At 41.4% G+C, this 16,794-nt stretch overlaps 3 protein-coding genes across 8 annotated transcripts in view; 1 reads left to right on the top strand and 2 right to left on the bottom strand.

Annotated features, from left to right (window-relative positions):
• The window catches only part of ada2b (adenosine deaminase 2b), a 32,031-nt gene extending 27,694 nt beyond the window's left edge, over positions 1–4,337 (top strand). The window contains exons 5-11 of one of the 2 annotated variants that reach the window (XM_035603813.2): positions 1,471–1,598; positions 2,194–2,284; positions 2,382–2,490; positions 2,595–2,752; positions 2,846–3,048; positions 3,739–3,842; positions 4,054–4,337. In XM_035603813.2, coding sequence (XP_035459706.1) covers positions 1,471–1,598; positions 2,194–2,284; positions 2,382–2,490; positions 2,595–2,752; positions 2,846–3,048; positions 3,739–3,823 — 774 coding nt within the window. In that variant the 3' untranslated portion in view covers positions 3,824–3,842; positions 4,054–4,337. The remainder of the gene's footprint in view (positions 1–1,470; positions 1,599–2,193; positions 2,285–2,381; positions 2,491–2,594; positions 2,753–2,845; positions 3,049–3,738; positions 3,843–4,053) is intronic. The other variant, XM_035603805.2, reaches the window with a different exon arrangement.
• LOC118282565 (probable polypeptide N-acetylgalactosaminyltransferase 8) lies at positions 4,181–10,150 on the bottom strand. 2 transcript variants are annotated; one of them, XM_035603781.2, is made up of 12 exons: positions 8,825–10,150; positions 7,867–8,104; positions 7,462–7,628; positions 7,178–7,361; positions 6,899–7,096; positions 6,171–6,285; positions 5,844–6,029; positions 5,571–5,708; positions 4,993–5,088; positions 4,692–4,859; positions 4,563–4,623; positions 4,181–4,322 (listed from the first exon to the last, which is right to left on the bottom strand). In XM_035603781.2, the coding sequence occupies exons 1-12, from the start codon at positions 9,033–9,035 to the stop codon at positions 4,309–4,311; spliced, it is 1,776 nt and encodes a 591-aa protein (XP_035459674.2). In that variant the 5' UTR covers positions 9,036–10,150; the 3' UTR covers positions 4,181–4,308. The 2 variants fall into 2 exon arrangements, with proteins under 2 accessions (XP_035459674.2, XP_047192045.1); XM_047336089.1 differs by lacking the exon at positions 4,181–4,322 and having other exon boundaries at positions 4,479–4,623.
• A 142-nt stretch (positions 10,151–10,292) lies between these two features.
• Positions 10,293–13,489, bottom strand: rad51ap1 (RAD51 associated protein 1). 4 transcript variants are annotated; one of them, XM_047336090.1, is made up of 9 exons: positions 13,135–13,489; positions 12,993–13,039; positions 12,178–12,319; positions 11,937–12,040; positions 11,722–11,811; positions 11,472–11,597; positions 11,207–11,383; positions 10,972–11,109; positions 10,293–10,875 (listed from the first exon to the last, which is right to left on the bottom strand). In XM_047336090.1, exons 1-9 carry the CDS (start codon positions 13,158–13,160, stop codon positions 10,748–10,750), a joined length of 978 nt encoding a protein of 325 aa, XP_047192046.1. In that variant the 5' UTR covers positions 13,161–13,489; the 3' UTR covers positions 10,293–10,747. The 4 variants fall into 4 exon arrangements, with proteins under 4 accessions (XP_047192046.1, XP_035459735.1, XP_035459726.1 ...); XM_035603842.2 differs by having other exon boundaries at positions 11,937–12,043; positions 13,135–13,488; XM_035603833.2 differs by having other exon boundaries at positions 10,972–11,112; positions 13,135–13,487.
• Between the last annotated feature and the right edge of the window lie 3,305 nt (positions 13,490–16,794).

A 16,794-nucleotide genomic window follows, 5' to 3' on the forward strand; every position in this document is an offset into this window, starting at 1 on the left:
GCTTCATCAAACGACATAGTATAGCAAGGCATGAGACGGCATAGTGTAGTAAGGCCAAAAAAAGCGTAAAAAGACATAGTATAGTATGGCAAAAAATGTGAAAAATCGCCATTGTATATTATGGCATAAAAGCAGCATAAAACGACATAGTATAGCAAGGCTACAGACGGCATAGTGTAGTAAGGCCTTAAACAGCATAAAATGGCATAGTATAGTATGGTATGAAAACTGAATAAAACAACATAGTATTGCATGGGAAAAGAGTGAAAAAACAGTATTGTATATTATGGCATAAAAGCAGCATAAAACGACATAGTATACAAGGCATGGGACGGCATAGTGTAGTAAGGCCTAAAACAGCATAAAACGACATGGTATAGTATGGCAAAAGAGTGAAAAAACAGCATTGTATAATATGGCATAAAAGCAGCATAAAACAACATAGTATAGCAAGGCATGACACGGCATAGTGTAGTAAGGCCAAAAAAAGCATAAAACGACATAGTATAGTATGGCAAAAAATGTGAAAAAATGGCATTGTATATTATGGCATAAAAGCAGCATAAAACGACATAGTATAGCATGGCTACAGACGGCATAGTGTAGTAAGACCTAAAACAGCATAAAACGACATAGTATGGCAAAAAATGTGAAAAAACAGCATTGTATATTATGGCATAAAAGCAGCATATAACGACATAGTATAGCAAGGCTACAGACGGCATAGTGTAGTAAGGCCTAAAACAGCATAAAACAACATAGTATAGCAAGGCATGAGACGGCATAGTGTAGTAAGCGTATATGTACGCGCGTACGCGTGTATATGTACGCGCGTACGCTTGCATATGTATATATGTACGCGTGCACATGTATATGTATGCATGCACATGTATATGTATGAATATATGTATGTATATGTATATATGTATGCGCGTACGTGTGTATATGTATGCGCGTACGTGTGTATATGTATGCGCGTACGCGTGTACATGTATGCGCGTACGCGTGTATATGTATGCGCGTACGCGTGTATATGTACATATGTACGCGTGCACATGAATATGTATGCGTGCACATGTATGTATATATGCATGTATATGTATATATGTATGCATGTACATGTATATATGTATGCGTGTACATGTATATATGTATGTATATGTGTGTGTATGTATATATGTATATATGTATGCATGTATATGTATATATGTATGTGTATATGTATATACTTATGCGTGTATATATGCATGTGTGTATATGTATATATGTATGCATGTATATATATGCATGTATATATGCGTGTACATGTATGTATATATGTATATGTATGCATGTATATGTATATATATATATATGCATACATATATACATGTACACGCATATATAAATGTGTATGTATAAATATGTATGTATATATATATGTATGTTGTTAATGTTTTTAAACCTAACCAAAGCTTTCCTGGGTTGCAGACGTATGAGCTCGATGGAACCATTCACGACAAGGTCTGGACCCTGAAAACCTTTCAAGAAGTCACAAAGAAATTTACAGCAGATCATCCGGACTTTCTCGGGGCTCGCGTCATACTTTCCGTCCACAGGTAAATATCTCCGTGGATTTCAGAGATGTTGAGGGAGGTTTATTTTTTTTCTTCGAATGAAAGTAAAATCTCTGTGCATCTGCTGAAACCCTCAGTTTTCACATCGATTCAAAATTGACAAATATCCCAAACTAATCTTTACGAGTTAAAATCCTATTTGTGTTGTATATATTATACATGTATTATATATGTACATGTGCAGCATGAAAAGAAAAAGCGCTCCTCTTGCAGTACTTTCCACCGCTGCATATATGTTAATGTAACACACAAGTCACTTGAACGTACGTGTTAACCACATTTTAAAAATCCCAATTGATAAAATATACGTTCTCTTATTTAATTTCCCCCCTCTCCTCGAAACGAAAAACAGAGCTTGAATGAGTCGCGTTGTTAAGGGGTCAGCGTACCAACGTACAGTTGCGTAAGGTCCAGAGGAGCTTCGTCAAGTCACACAAATATATATACATGTATAACGGAGGAAAGTTGGGAATGAGAAGTGTGAAGCATATTTTGAGAGATGCAGGGCAAAGTTAGGTTTCCAGCAGTATGAAAATCAACGCGTGTGTGTGTGTGTGTTCCTCGCTGCTTCGCCCAGGGCCCTGAGTGTGTCCGAGGTCAAAGCAGCCGTTCAAGAGGCCATTCAGCTGCAGAAGAGCTTCCCAGACGTGGTCGCAGGGTTTGACATGGTAGGAAGTCATCCGTCTTGTTCGACTAAAGCAGTTAATTTTCTGTGCGTGCGTGCGTGCGTAAAAAAAAACGTTCTCCCTGTTCTTTTGTCCCCAGGTTGGCAGGGAGGACAGCGGCAGGCCTCTGTGGTACTTCAGAGAGGCCCTCTCGCTGCCCGCTCAACTGGGCGCCACCCTGCCGTACTTCTTTCACGCCGGAGAGACAGGTGGGGCGGGGATCAAGCGAGTTGCGCGCGTTTACCGGAGCTCTTTCCCAAAGGTATACTTTAATTCCATGCACCACATCTCATGCACGCGCGCCTGTCTGCAGATGAAGAAGGCACCGATGTGGATCAGAACATTCTCGACGCCCTCTTGTTCAACACCACGCGCATCGGGCACGGCTACGCCCTGGCTCACCATCCGCTCGCGAAGGAGCTCTCCAGGAAAAAGGGCGTGGCCGTGGAGCTGTGCCCCATCTCCAACCAGGTCCGATGACACAGTAGGAAATGTGCTTAACTGTCTTTTTTTTAAATATATTACTGCAAGTGTGTCTGTGTGTGTTTGACATTTGACCTCCAGGTGCTGAAGCTGGTGTCAGACCTCAGGAACCACCCGGCCGCCGTGCTGATGTCCGAGGGCCACCCGATGGTGATCAGCTCCGACGACCCGTCGCTGTTCGGCACCACGGGCCTCTCCTACGACTTCTATCAGGCCTTCGTGGGGATCGGCGGGCTGAAGGCGAACCTGGGCACCCTGAAGGAGCTGGCCGTCAACTCCATCAGGTCAGGATCACACGGCCGTGTTTCCCTTTAGCGTCTGGCGTCACTTCAGCCTTATAATGCCAGTGCTGTGTGAATCTTTATAAATGTTGACTGCTTATATCTCTTTAGTTTTCCACATTTAATTTTTTAATTGATTCCCATTATTCATTGGTTTTCAAAAAAGTCTTTTGACATTCTAATTACTGTCAACAAATCTAATGAAAAAGAACAAAACCATCAGGTAGTTGTCATCACTTATACAATTTATTCCTATTCATAACCATATTTTTTAAAGATTCATGCCTTTAGGGGGAATCACGTGGTGCTTTAAGTCACGGACAGGTTAGGAAAGTTGGTTTGTTTGTTTGTTTCAGGGATTTTTTGTGGGATTTGTTGACAATACCAAAATATTATTATTTATTATATTATTTGCCAGACAAATTACAAGAAAGCAGGTAGCCTTTATTGTATTTGTCAGTGTGGCTACAGCGAAGGTGATCGAGCAGGTTGACGGTTTGATCCCCTGCTCCCACTGTCCACATGCCAGTGTGACCCTGAATCCAGAAAACATCATTAAAGAAAATGTTTGTGGATTTTTCAAAAACACGTTTGAATGAATGTGATATAACACAGTGAAGGACAGGATCTAATTTCAAAACTGTTCCTTCAATCCTAAAATGTGACGCCGACGCCATTTGTTTTACTTTCCAGGTACAGGGGCAAAAACAATGGCCGCAGCATTTCACCGCGACTAATCCTTTTGCCCACCGTTTGTCCTCCTGACTCAAATGTTTGACTGTCTTCGAATGGCATTGGTAAATGTTCAAGGCGATGAATGAACCTTCTTAAGGAAGTTGCTTCAAAATAATTTTTGTCTCAGAAAAATCAAACAGTTAAACACTCACAGAAGGTCAGTGTTGAGAATTAGGTGTTGCATTTCTAGTTCGTCATGTAAAACTTGAGACGTGTATAGAAAGCACGTGACAGTCCATTGAGGTCCGTCTAACAGTTTCTCCTGCCCCGCAGGTACAGCTCGCTGCCGGCTCACCTGAAGGACGCCGGCCGCGCCATGTGGCAGAACCAATGGGACGCTTTCATCGCCGACAACTCGTGACCTGTTTGACTTGTGAATGTTTGTTTTTAGTTTTCAGCGCTAAAAGAAAAACATCGCCGGGCTTTTATTCGAACATTTAAAATTCCACGTGAAGTGCCTCTTTGGTACCGCTGTTTGTTCTGCAGAGGGCTGATAAGAGTGTAACATTACCTGACAACTGGTCGGAGCTACTTTTCTTTTCCTGTTAAAAAAAACATATTTTGCATATTTTATTTTTTTAAATTCAAATGAAAGCAATATAAGAATGATCACTTCCTTTGACTTGTGGATCCAAATCGTCCATTGCAAATTGTAAACTCATCACAAAAGTTGTTTTTTTTTGTATAATAAAGACTCGTTTATGAAATTGTCTTCGTGGGGATGAGATTTTGAATTTTCCAGCTCTGACCACTGCACTGCTGGACAACAAGTTTGTAATTACCGTCTCCATCCAGCGCGACTTCCAGACACCTCTTTGTCCCTCTGTTCTTGATCGGTCTGTCCTGTGGATGAAACGTCTTGTAGTCACTGGCCTCTTTTTGGTGTCAACTTTAGAAACTGAAATATTCACCTGTTCAAAATCCCACAGCATGTTGAACTTCTTCTGCCGGGCGACTTTGCACTCGTACAGTCCCGGGTAGGCCCCGGAGCCCAAGTCCACCAGACAGCGGTTGCTGTTGTACTTGTGAGATTTGATTCCGCCGATGTAGAGTTGTCCATCGGTGCGATAGTAACAATACTAAAAACCAAAGAGCATGCGTCGTCCTTCCACAGATGTAATCATGGTCTTTATATATATATGCGTGTATTATTATTTCAAATTGGATCATTTGTTTATGACAAATAATAATCACATCAATCTTTGAACATACCTGAGGTGAGTAGTAGTGGCATGGATAAGCGATGGGCGTGTTCCCAGGCACCGGGCCTTGGTCGATACAGAGGTCTGGCTTCAGATCGTTCATGAGCTGCCAACAGTAAAAATTGAAAACCCGTGAGAACCCGTGCGAACACTGACTTTGGTCTGGTAGGTTGGTGGCATGGTTGATTCTGCTTTCACAACTACGGATTCACGAGGTACATTAAAATGTGCCACGGCAAGGGGGGGGGGGGTCAGGACGCCGACGTCAAAATTTACATTACAGGTACCGGGGCCTCTCAATATCAGCGACATGGAATCAAGAGTCTAATCTGCTGTGACGTCAGTCAGAACTGTGTCTACTCGGTGCAGGGTTTCTGACAGTGTTGTGTTTATCTAATCAAACACAAGAACAATGGCCGCAGCATTTCACCGCGACTATTCCTTGTCACATACAATACTGGACGTTGTAAACCTTTATCCTTTTAATGTCTCTTCCTCATCGAGGTGTTCCAAACCGCGCAACAACAATCCTGCTTCCCACACTCTGAGGCAGACTGTACCATAAGTCAACTAGAACATTTAACTCACCGCTCCATAGCCGAGTAGGTCCCGCAGGGGGTCGAGCAGGGGGTAAACGTTGTCCAGGTACCACTGAAACGGCTTGCAATTCAGCCTCTTCCTCAGCTCCTTCCTCTCCGACACATCCCCGATATCGATCCCATGATTCTGTGGGAGGAATTAGAGAGGATTCTAAATTGACATGTATCAGTCAAAATCTCTGAAACTTCTGTTTATGAAGCATCATTTTCGGACTTTGGGCGATGACTTGCGAGCCCGAACGGGGCGCCATGCGCCGCTCACCTCAAGAGGAATGTTCCAGGCAATGTTGACATTATGTTTGTATTCGTCTAGCCAAACCTCGGCCACCCTCAGAGCGTTGCGCTTCACCATCACGCTGAAGTCAGGGAGGTACGGCTTTATTGCTCGTTCAATGTGGGCAATTTTAGAGCAAGGTATGACCTCGATGCTTCCTCCACAGAGCCACACCTGCAAAATAACACAAAGGTTGTATATTTAAAATGCATATATATCTATATATGTTCTTCAAGATGAAGCCTCGTTTTGTTTTGTGTTTTTTTTTTTCCTTTGAAAAAGTACAGTGGCCGTGAAACCTTTTCGAGATCTTACCCGGATGCCGAGCTCCACGTTTTCACCGCCGTATATTTTCATTCCGCCATCGAGGCTTCCGATCTCTCCGAGGAACTTGCGATCGGCTACAAGAATTCCCATGATGGACGGACTCCTGAGTTGAAAGTTTGCAATTAAACGCCATTTTGTGTCACACTAAAAAAGACGAGTTGCATGTTTTGTTACTGGAGGGGTTGGCCTGTAGATTTATGACAAAGCCTCTTAAAATTAGCTAAACGAAGTGCTGATAATCAAAAGAGATGGATAAAAGCTCGTTGAACATCTACAAACAACCAAAGCAAATATGATACACTGGAAGATTAAACTATTAAACTGTGTGTAAATGTATTAGCATTTTTAAAGATTTCAAAATATGCAAGTGTCAGTGATAAAAATCCAATATATATCATAAATATAACACTCTTGATGGTGCCATTTTACTGTATACAATAAGTGCTTTTATTATTGAAACTTTAAGAGGATTATTGCTACTAAAAATATATATTTTATTTTCATCCTGTGGTATTGATTACCACTTCTCAATATTCAAAAGATCTTCCCCCCACTGGATATGAGTGGTATTGACCTTCTTATCTAACTCTTGGATGAAAAACTCATAAGCACATATACCAAAATGTCAGACTATTCCTTAAAGATGAAAAGATTGCGGGTTTTTTTTCTTTCTTTTTCTAAATGTTGGTAAGTTGACCCTTCAAACTGGAACTCACTTGCCAGGTTGCGACTCGTCCTTTAAATCGTACCACTCTGGTCTGAAGGACTCGTACATGCACCACAGAGCCCAGTCGAAGGCGTCGGCTGCGGCTATGTAGGGCATCACAGTCAAGTCGTCATAGTTGACCCTGTCGAACACTGGTGTCACTATCACAGTGCGGTCCTCTTTGATGCGAGCCAACAATGGCTCTGCCCTGGAAAAACACAGTGATGGGTCAACGACAAGAACAGATAAAAGTGTGTGATGACAGGTTTACCAGAAGTTTAGAACCGACCATTCCACGTGCACCTCTATGTGGACGTCCAAGATGGCCACCAAGTCCCCGACGGCGACCTTCCATCCCGACAGCCTGGCCTGCGTGAGGCCCAGCTGCTCGGAGTGCCGCACTTTCTTCACCAGGCCCGGATGCTCCTCGTGGATCAAAGTGATGTACTCGTCCAATTTCTCCTTCAGATCCTCTGGAAGAGAGGAAACATTCTTTTCCCAAAGCCTTTGTAATGAACAGAGGGCTAGAAAACAGGGATATTGCCACGAACCAAGTGGCACCGGTCGACCCACCGTTGCTGCTGTGGTCGTCCACCAGTATGATTTCTTTCAGCAACCGAGCCGGGGTCTTGTCCATGACGCTGCGAATGGCCCTTTTGATGATGGACAGAGCTTCGTCCAGGTAGATCAGCACAACGCTGATGGTGGGCAGATCTGCTGGGTACTTCTTCTCAGCACACCTGTGAGAGTAGAATATAGTGTTCATTTAAAAAACAACAGCAACAACCAAGTGTTCCTTCTTTTCTTTTTTTTAAACAAACAAATTATAACATATCATATATAAAATATGATATGCTATACGATACGTCTGTATTAGTCCTAGCTAATAGCAAAGGGGATATTAAAAAAACATTGGGGAGATGCCCTGTGTTTGACCAGGTGTTTGGTTTATGAAAGTGTTACGAATGAGGAAGTCACCTGGGGGGTCTGGTGTCCGGGATCTCTCTGTTGAGGGGCAGTCGGTCACTGAGGAAGGCGTTGTACCCATATCTCCGGAACAACTCCTCCGCCTCCTTCTGCTCCTGCTCTGACAGCTCGTCACCCCACTTGCCGAACAGAGGCGAATTGGGGAACAGCTTCCTCACCACCTTCCTCTCTTTCTTCACCTCCACATCCGCCACCGCCTCCTTCTTTCCCATCTTATTCATCAGATTGACTGTGGACGAGAGGGCAGAGTTTGTTCATGTCACCCTTCATGTAAATGCCCCTCCCCGGAGTTTAAACACAATAAAGCCTTACTTAATCAATTAGCAAATATTGACCATGATTAATATAACATCTGAATCAACTGTTTGAATAGCCCGGGCAAGTGTATCGATGTAAGTTCTATAAGTGAGGATGAAAATCATCTAAACTGCTGTTAAGTTGCCAATGCGTGTTGTAAAAATAATGAAGAGAAGTTGGGTGAAAAAGATAACGTTTCTTAGTGGATCAATCGCCAAATCAATCAAAAGGAAATTAATCTACAACTATGTTGATAACTGCTTAATTGCGTTCGTCAGTTTTCAAGCAAAAATGCGACAAAAGGAAGAAAAAAAAGGGAGTGATTTGCTGATTTACTCTTTAAGTTTTGCATAGGTAGTTGGATAATAAAAAAAAATTGAAGAGGTCACCTTGGTCCCCACGAAATCATAGTTTTTGAACAAATGTGCAGACAAAACAAACAGAAAATCATCATTAGATTAACAGACTATTTCAATTTTCTTTTCCCCCCAATAAGCACAGGTTTTGTTGATTTCAAAATATTTAAATTATGTAAATTAAAAATGTATCAGCTTTAATGTGGACATCCTTTTAGATGCAGGTACCAAATCATTGTAGTTTTACACTTAACTTTACACTACAACAAAAAAAAACAACTTTGACTTTGACTCACGCAGCCTGCTGATGTCGGTTTCCATTTTCTCCATCCTCTTGAGCATCCCCAGGCCCCTGACGGAATCGTTGTGGTGGGCCCTCTGGAGCCTCTCCGAGTGGGTACGCACATCCGTCTTGATGGAGCCGAGGTACAACAGGGCTGAGGCCACGGCAAAGACCAGAAGTGACCATTTGATGCCGCCACTTCTCATCCTGGGGCCCCTGTGCATGGCGAGTGTGAAAGTTTTTCAGTTACTTTATCCCAGGTGCTCCCTCCCTCTCCCTCTTTCACACACTTTCACACACTTTCACACACACACTTTCACACACACACACACACACACACACACACACACACACACACGTTTCCCTGGAAGCTCGCGGTTGTTGTTTGTCACTCAGTCGTCTTGAAGGTACTAGGATGCAAGGTGTGTGTGGGTGTCGTAAAACCGCAGTCAATTAATTTACAGCAATCTAATATTTACTACGGATCTGTTCTTTACTCTCTCAGCAGAAAGTCAACTAAAAAGGTGAATTATGATCTTCTCATAGTGAAACCAATTTCTTAACAGAAGCAAAGCTTTAAACAAAGTGCAATGTCATGTCAAATAAATCATACTTTCTTTCTTCAATGAAACTTTAAACATAATTCCCCTCCAACATCCACAAACACAGACAGCTTCATTTCAATGTTTTTTAAAAGTCTAATATTTTGGATTATCAATAAATCAGGTTCAGCCTTTTTGATTTATACATTTATATATATAATAATTATTCGATGAAGAAAATCTGCAGTAGTTTATATATATATATATATATATATATATATATATAATATACACACACACAGTATTTGAACAGACTTCCTTCTGTAGTATCCTTTGCAGGCCTTTTTTTTCATTTAAAAACTTAATGCAGAGTTAAGTAAATGCAATTATTATTATAGTAACAATGTACTTTTTGTATTCTGATTAACGTCCACTGTAATTAAACCTGCATGTTCCTGAGGACTGTAATGTGGCAGGGACATGTGATCTGGAAGATCAAGGGTCACTATGAATTCAAGTTATGAATTTATCAATTTACCTTTAGTGGCTTCAGTTTTATTCAAAACACTTGAGCATTTCAGATTATTTCTTCTAATTTAATTAGTTTGCATGCCGAGGATTTTTTTTGCTTTGATTTTCCACTTTTCTTTTTTAAGTGAATGTTTGGACGAGAATGTGAGTTGAATACCACAGAACTAACGCCTTGTTCTGGAGGCTTCTGACTGGCGCCGTTAAGATCCTGTAGGTAACTCAGCATTTCTGCCTTCACCTCGATCAAACTAAACAATATGGACATGATTGTTTTCCTCTGCGATATGTTCAATAATGGAGGGTGGATTCTTCCTGCTTATTTTATTCAGACAGATAGATCTCCATTGTTCCCATTTACTGTACACGAAAAAAGACACCAGTGATCAAAATGGAGACAGAGCTACAAAATTAAACTTCCTTTTAAACTTTATTTTATAAATAAATATATGTACAATAATATAGAACGTTTGCACACTATTTGAAATGGGAGAATTTTTGTTCTGAATGATGGAAAATTTGTTAAATAAGACCAAGAATAATAATGATAAAAAAGGGACAATTCCTAGTTTCCCTAACACAGACTTTCCTGAATCGGAGATGCAACCTCACATGGACCAAAGAGATTTGAAAAGCTACACAATTACTTGATGATGTAATTGATGACCGGTGACGTAACCCCCCCCCCCTACCTTTCTTCTTAAGGGCAGCGTAGCATGTGTGACCAAAGCTGAAAAAATACTCACGTCATATTAAAGAACAAATTGAGAAAAAGCTAATTAATATTTTACAAGCAACTTTTTAAAAAAGTAATGATAAAGGTAAAAGGTTATCAAGACACAAACGTGGAAAGGAGACGAGTTCAGTCAGTGACTTGCGACACCGGGGTGAAGAGGTTTGACTCGGACGTGACGGGACAGTCCCAGTCGCAGACCCTGACCTGGAGACTTCATGCCTGAATTCTGGGAGGAGGTGGGACTTTTACCAATTTGGCCTGGGAAGGAATGGATGACAAATTTTAAAAGACAGTGTAAAAGCCTATTAATGTTTATATATAAGCATGATAGCTGCCTGTTCTTTCATACTGCACCTGGTGGGTTCCACTTGGGTATCCTGCCCCCTGCTGGACTGAGCGGTACCGCAGGTTTAGGTGTAGAACCTGCAGAGGACAAAGCCGGTCTTTTGGGAGCAGGTTTGGCTGCAGGAGGACTTCTCCCGGGTGTGGAAGCTGCTGTGAAGCAAAGCAGTCATAATATAAATAGATCTGAATGGTCTATAAATACAATTATAGCCGAGTTTCCTTTCGGCGAATCCCGAGAACACACCTGCTGCCACGGATTTCGCCTTTGATTGTTTATTTTCTTTCTTAGCAGCCGGGGGTGATTTCGTCTTCTCTTTCTTTGTGACCTTCTCCTTCTTTTTTATTTTGCTGACTTTCTTCATGGTGAATTCCTCATCTTCGCTCTCTTCTGGATCGCTAAAATCTTCATCACTTTCTGAACCTGGGAAAGTATTGATTTTTTTATTATTTAAAAAAAAAAGCAACTACCAAGAAACCAGCTACTTAAGGAGAGAGGAACAAGTGATAACCTGGTGTCAGTTTGGGTTGATAATCCTCATCGTCTTCCTTCAGATTTCCGCTCTGCTCCTCCGTGGCAGCTTCTCTCTGTCTGGACGGAGCAGGTGAACCTTTTACTGATGTGATTTCATCGAGGCCTGAGAAGAAAAAAAAAATGCAACAGTTTCAGTAAAAGTTTCATATCTTTTCTATGCTTATCCAAAAAAAGCATGAGGAACTAAAATGTGTAACACAGTGGACAAAAGAATTAGGGATATTTACCCAAAATTGCACCGTCCACACTGCAGTTGGACAGGAGCAGTGAAGAGGGATCTGTGTTTTCATCCACTGGAAGTTGAACCTTGATGTCTCCTAAGAAAATCAGAAAATCAGAATCAGAAAAACTATTGGATAAAATTAAATGTATACAAATGAAATCAAATAAAAATATGTGCAATCTTTCCCTGAGAGTTACAGATGTAAAGACGCAGCATTACCTCTCATGGTGGGTGACTGGTCCTTTATCTCCTCTGCATTATTGAGCAGGGAAAGCGTAATGGCTGCCTCGAGATCTCGTTCAAGCAACTTCACATCCAACGGTCTTCTGTTGGAAAAAAAAAGTTCACGAATAATTTGATATTACCTTTATTTTAATACAGTGAAATATGCATGTTTGGTCTTAATTCAGTGCAGCAGCGGAGCCTATGAGTTTGTCATCAGTGCTCACTAGAGACCCACCTGCTCTTCTGGCTAAGCGCCGACTGAGAGTTGGTCTCCTGACTGGAGGACTTGCCTGACGATTTCTTGTGCTCCTGTTGTTGTTTCACGTCCTCCCTGGCCTTTTTGCTGGGCGGAGCCTTCGCACAGGCGAAATCCTCATCTGTCAACAACAAGACAGAAGAACATGAGGACGCTGTGTGTTGGTGGTGAGAGAAGACAGTCTGTTTATATGTGTATATGTGTATCCCTCCCTATCCATCGGGCATCTGAAGTGCCCGGAAAATGTTCCATAACTTCTGCCTCCATCTAAAAAAAATGCTTAAACATCGGTCAGACCGGTCGCAGTGAGTCTGCTCACATGGTGGACACAATGTGCTGCTGACTGTGCCGAGAACAGATAATATTACAGGAAGAGACAAGTCATTTAAACAAGCCTCCCTGCTGCCCTTCGAGTGTGACCTGAAAAAGACAATATTCATTTTCCAACAGGAAATTATCACACAGCTAACGCACAGTTCGGTTGAGTCTTCTTCGCTATCCTGTTCTGACAAAACTTTCAAGGTTGCTGTCTATTGTTTTTAAGTTGAGAAAAACTTTTGTTTTTTTCTTTTCTTCATACAGATGCTTAAGCAAAGTTTTAAAAAGTAGTATGAGGAAATTATTTGTATCAGAGAGAGAGAGAGGGAGATCAAACAGAGGCCTAGTTAGCCCAGGGAGGTTTTTAACTTTAAACATTACTGGATAACAAGTGTTTATACTAAATTCCAGTGAGAACAGTGCAACATTATTAATACTGTGTAGTCTGTTCTTTGTCGTGGTCTAAATTAACTCACCGTCATCAAAGACGCTGGGTTCACGGTAATCCACAGTCTTTGTCTTCCTGTGTGTGTTAACAACAAACATCGTGTTAGCATGAACAGCAGCAGACACGAACAACAGCAGGCGAACTGAGGCAGAAACAAACGGTTCACATACCTTGACGGTCGCTCCATAGTTTGCATAAAAACGTTAAAGAGGTGACAACGCTTTTTGGTTTTGTTTGTTTGTTTAAATCCACTTGACGATAATCACGTTAACGTTTCACGAGCTGCCACATCCGCACACTTCCGGGGAGAACAGATGCTATGTTTGCTTGCAGGAGACGCTAGCCTTACGTAAGCTGTCGATATTAAAAGCCAACGCGCGATTGTTGCGATTATTCTGGTAAAATATATATTTTAACGGCGAACTAACACGTTAAACCATCGACCTGTCGTCGCGGTGGTTACACGACAGTCAACACAAGCAGCTTTTCAACCAGCCCGCCAGAACCGAGGGGAAGTGACGTCATGTTGTGATCAAGTCGACGAACGCCAGCCGCTGATTCGTCCGAAAATAATATTTATGAAATAATATTTATATATTCCGTAGAAAATATTAATAAGGGACATAGAAACGTTTTCAACCGTTAGAGTATTCAGAAATTACAATTAATCAATATGCACTGGAAAAAGTGCAAATGTGTCGAATCTGCTGCTGCAAAATACCTTGGTTCGTTTAAACCGCGGTTAACATAGTGTCAATTGAGAGTTTGACATTACGAGACCAACGTTACTCTCTGAAGGTAATTTTTGTCTTAAAGAAAGTCTTCATAATTATTTGGTGTGTATAATAATATCAGTATTATCATTAATATGCTGTGCTGTGGTTGTCTGGACCCTCCAGGGCCGGGCCGACGCTTTTTGAAGCCAAAAGGCAGAATTGGGGATTGGGGCCCAGAGGTGAGTACAGCCAGAGACAGTGTAGAATGATGTTTTATTATAGAGTAATGCAATGGAACAGTCATTAAAAGTGTAAAACCCAATTATAATTATCATTTAATCCTAAACGGATACAGGGACATTTTAATATGAATATACTGTAGGTGATAATGAAGATGAAATAATAACCAGTGGTGGAAAGTGCATAAACTTAAATATAACTTTGAGTTAGCCTACTTGAGCAAATACATGTTATACGTCTATATATTTTTAATCCATTACTCCATTTTTAATTTTTTTATTTGCATATCAAGAATGAAGTCAAACTTCTCGACATTTCAACTTTATTCTTGAAATGGAAAAACTGTATATATCTTCCTCTGATTTAGTTCAACTTTATTCACAAAATACAAAAATAAATCTCACTCTGATTTAGTTTGACTTTAATTCCATTTCATTCTTGAAATCGTCCTAGTTCTTTTCTGTCTGGCTCTAATACTCTTCCGTGATTACATTTCAAATGGGAATGTTGTAATTTGATCTCCACAAGTATATTTCATTGCTAATATTTATACAATACATTTTCCAGATTTGGACGTTTTAAAAGTCAATCAATGCTTTTTCATTGTCCAAACCTCAGCACATTGAGGGCCATTGACCAGCAGATGGCAGTAGGAGTCTGAAGCTCCAGGGCCTCAGCTCACAGAGGTACAAGAGACGGACCTGCTGATTGACATGAACCTGACATGTCCTCAGCCACCCAGACGCCCACACTCAGGGACGGAAGCAAACCCGGCTCCCTCTGAAGCGCAGTGAAAAGGAAATCGTTCAGTTTTTACTGCACTTCTCAGAGGGCAACAGCCGTTCCCAAGGGTTGTCATTTTCCAGTTTGTGAGTGGGAGGCTGTCGGCAGCGGTTTGTCACGCAGTGGACCTGGAGGAGAAGTTCAGGGATGTGATGATGGTCCGTGTCTTTGTACCCAGACAAGGGAGGAAGACGTGCACTGTGGGGCCAAAGGGCCCTGTGGTCACACATTCCTCAACTCCTCCAGTGCTGCCTACAGCCATGACCAAAATATCAGATCCAGTCATGCAAACACAGCGGTCACAACATCACGCTTTCATTCACACATATAGATGTTTATATTGTGTTTCCGGACAATATTCCAAGAGCTGTGGTAACAACAGGCGATTTTATTTTTTATTTTTGAAGTCCACCTGGTTAATCATAAACCATTTTTTATGTTTGAGGCCATCATGACACAACATGTCTCATTTATCTGGCACCTTTTGTGCAGCATATAGATATTTATTTTTAACTACAGGAATGGATTTAGACTTATGTCGCTGTGAGTGAAAATTCCACCGCCTACCACCACTATACTATATGTTCCCAAACAAAGTCACGTGACCACTGGCGGAGAACCGTCTGTTAACTCAAAGTAGAAAAACAAGCACCTTCCCCAGATTATGACTTTGGCAAAAAGTTGTGAAAATTCTCCCGAGTTAATAATATTGCAAACATATGATGTGAAATGTACATATTGTACATTTGGCAGGTATGCACTTGTGGGTGTACTGTACAATCCCCGGTGAACAAGTCGCAGGGTATCGTTGGTTCACATAAAGCCTCATAAAAAATGAAATAAGTTCAGACTGAAATCTGAAATGACCATGGCAAGGAAATAATCAATATGAAACATACTGATTTGAAGTTTTGCCTTAATTGTTTCTTCATTTCTTAATTTTAAATATCACTCAGACATCCAGCTGGATTTACTCGCCTAGTTGGCAGTGGTGAGCTCATCAGTGCTCTTAATTTGAGCTTGTTAGTTGGAAGTGGTCAGGAGGCAGCGCCCCCCATCCCCCCACCCTCAACCACTAATGTGAATGTCATCATTATGTACGGCACAGCATCTCCAGAGTGGTAGTTTGTGTGGGGCTCAGTCGGTGCATCGCCTTGTATGGTTGTTCCGCAGGTGGAGACTGCAAGTGTTGTTATTTACATTCCACGCAGGGTAGAGGAAAAAATAGACATGCTGCTTTACTAGTGAGTTATTTTTGGTAAGATGCACATAATTGCCATAGTTTACATCGCACAAATAAGGATGCAGTGCTGCTGTTAGTTAATGTGACAGAAGTACTCCAACGGATGGTATTTGTCCAATTTTGCTTCTCATAAGCTGTTTTTAAAAAGGTATTTTTAGCACAAAATTCTCTGTCAATAAATTAAAAAAAAAAGATTAGTAGTGGGGCAGCAGCTATTTGCAAGCCTCAAACTAAATATGGCTCGATGAATTTTGAAGTGTTTCGGATATCCGGCGTCGCAGTTGTGTCAGTGTGCCTGTTGTTATTGTAACCTAGAAGTGGCCTCGCGTCACAGACGTCTTCAGGCATGGACCAGTGGCGACCACAGCACGCCCGCAGCAGCCACGGCTTCGGCCATGCGACCCGGAGTGGGCAGACAGATCTGTCAATCAGTGGCTTCCGGAGTTTGTTTTCTGAGACCTCGTCTTCTTAAGTGCATGCCTTCGAGGACATTTTTTTTTTGGAGTACACACGCGGCAGCCACGAAGCAAATTGCAAGGCCAGAGTAGAGCGATTACATAGGGATCTTTAGGGGAAGTGTGGGCTTGTGACTGCTTTTAAGGAAGACACAGCATAATTGACAGTGATATCAAAATTGATTTCACATGTGAATATGGCTGTGGTTTTGATTTTTTTTTTTTTTCACCGTCTTGCAGGTGACTGGCCTGTGAAATGTAAAGATGATGAAGCAAATGCAAAATGTGGTCCCTCACCACATTTTATATTGTTTCGGTGTTTTAAGATGGTTGTATGAATACAGAATTGGTGGTGTGAGAGGTAAAATACAGTGAACTTGATAATATAACAAT

The sequence above is a fragment of the Scophthalmus maximus genome, chromosome 12 (assembly GCF_022379125.1).
Source record: "Scophthalmus maximus strain ysfricsl-2021 chromosome 12, ASM2237912v1, whole genome shotgun sequence".
Lineage (NCBI taxonomy): Eukaryota > Metazoa > Chordata > Actinopteri > Pleuronectiformes > Scophthalmidae > Scophthalmus > Scophthalmus maximus.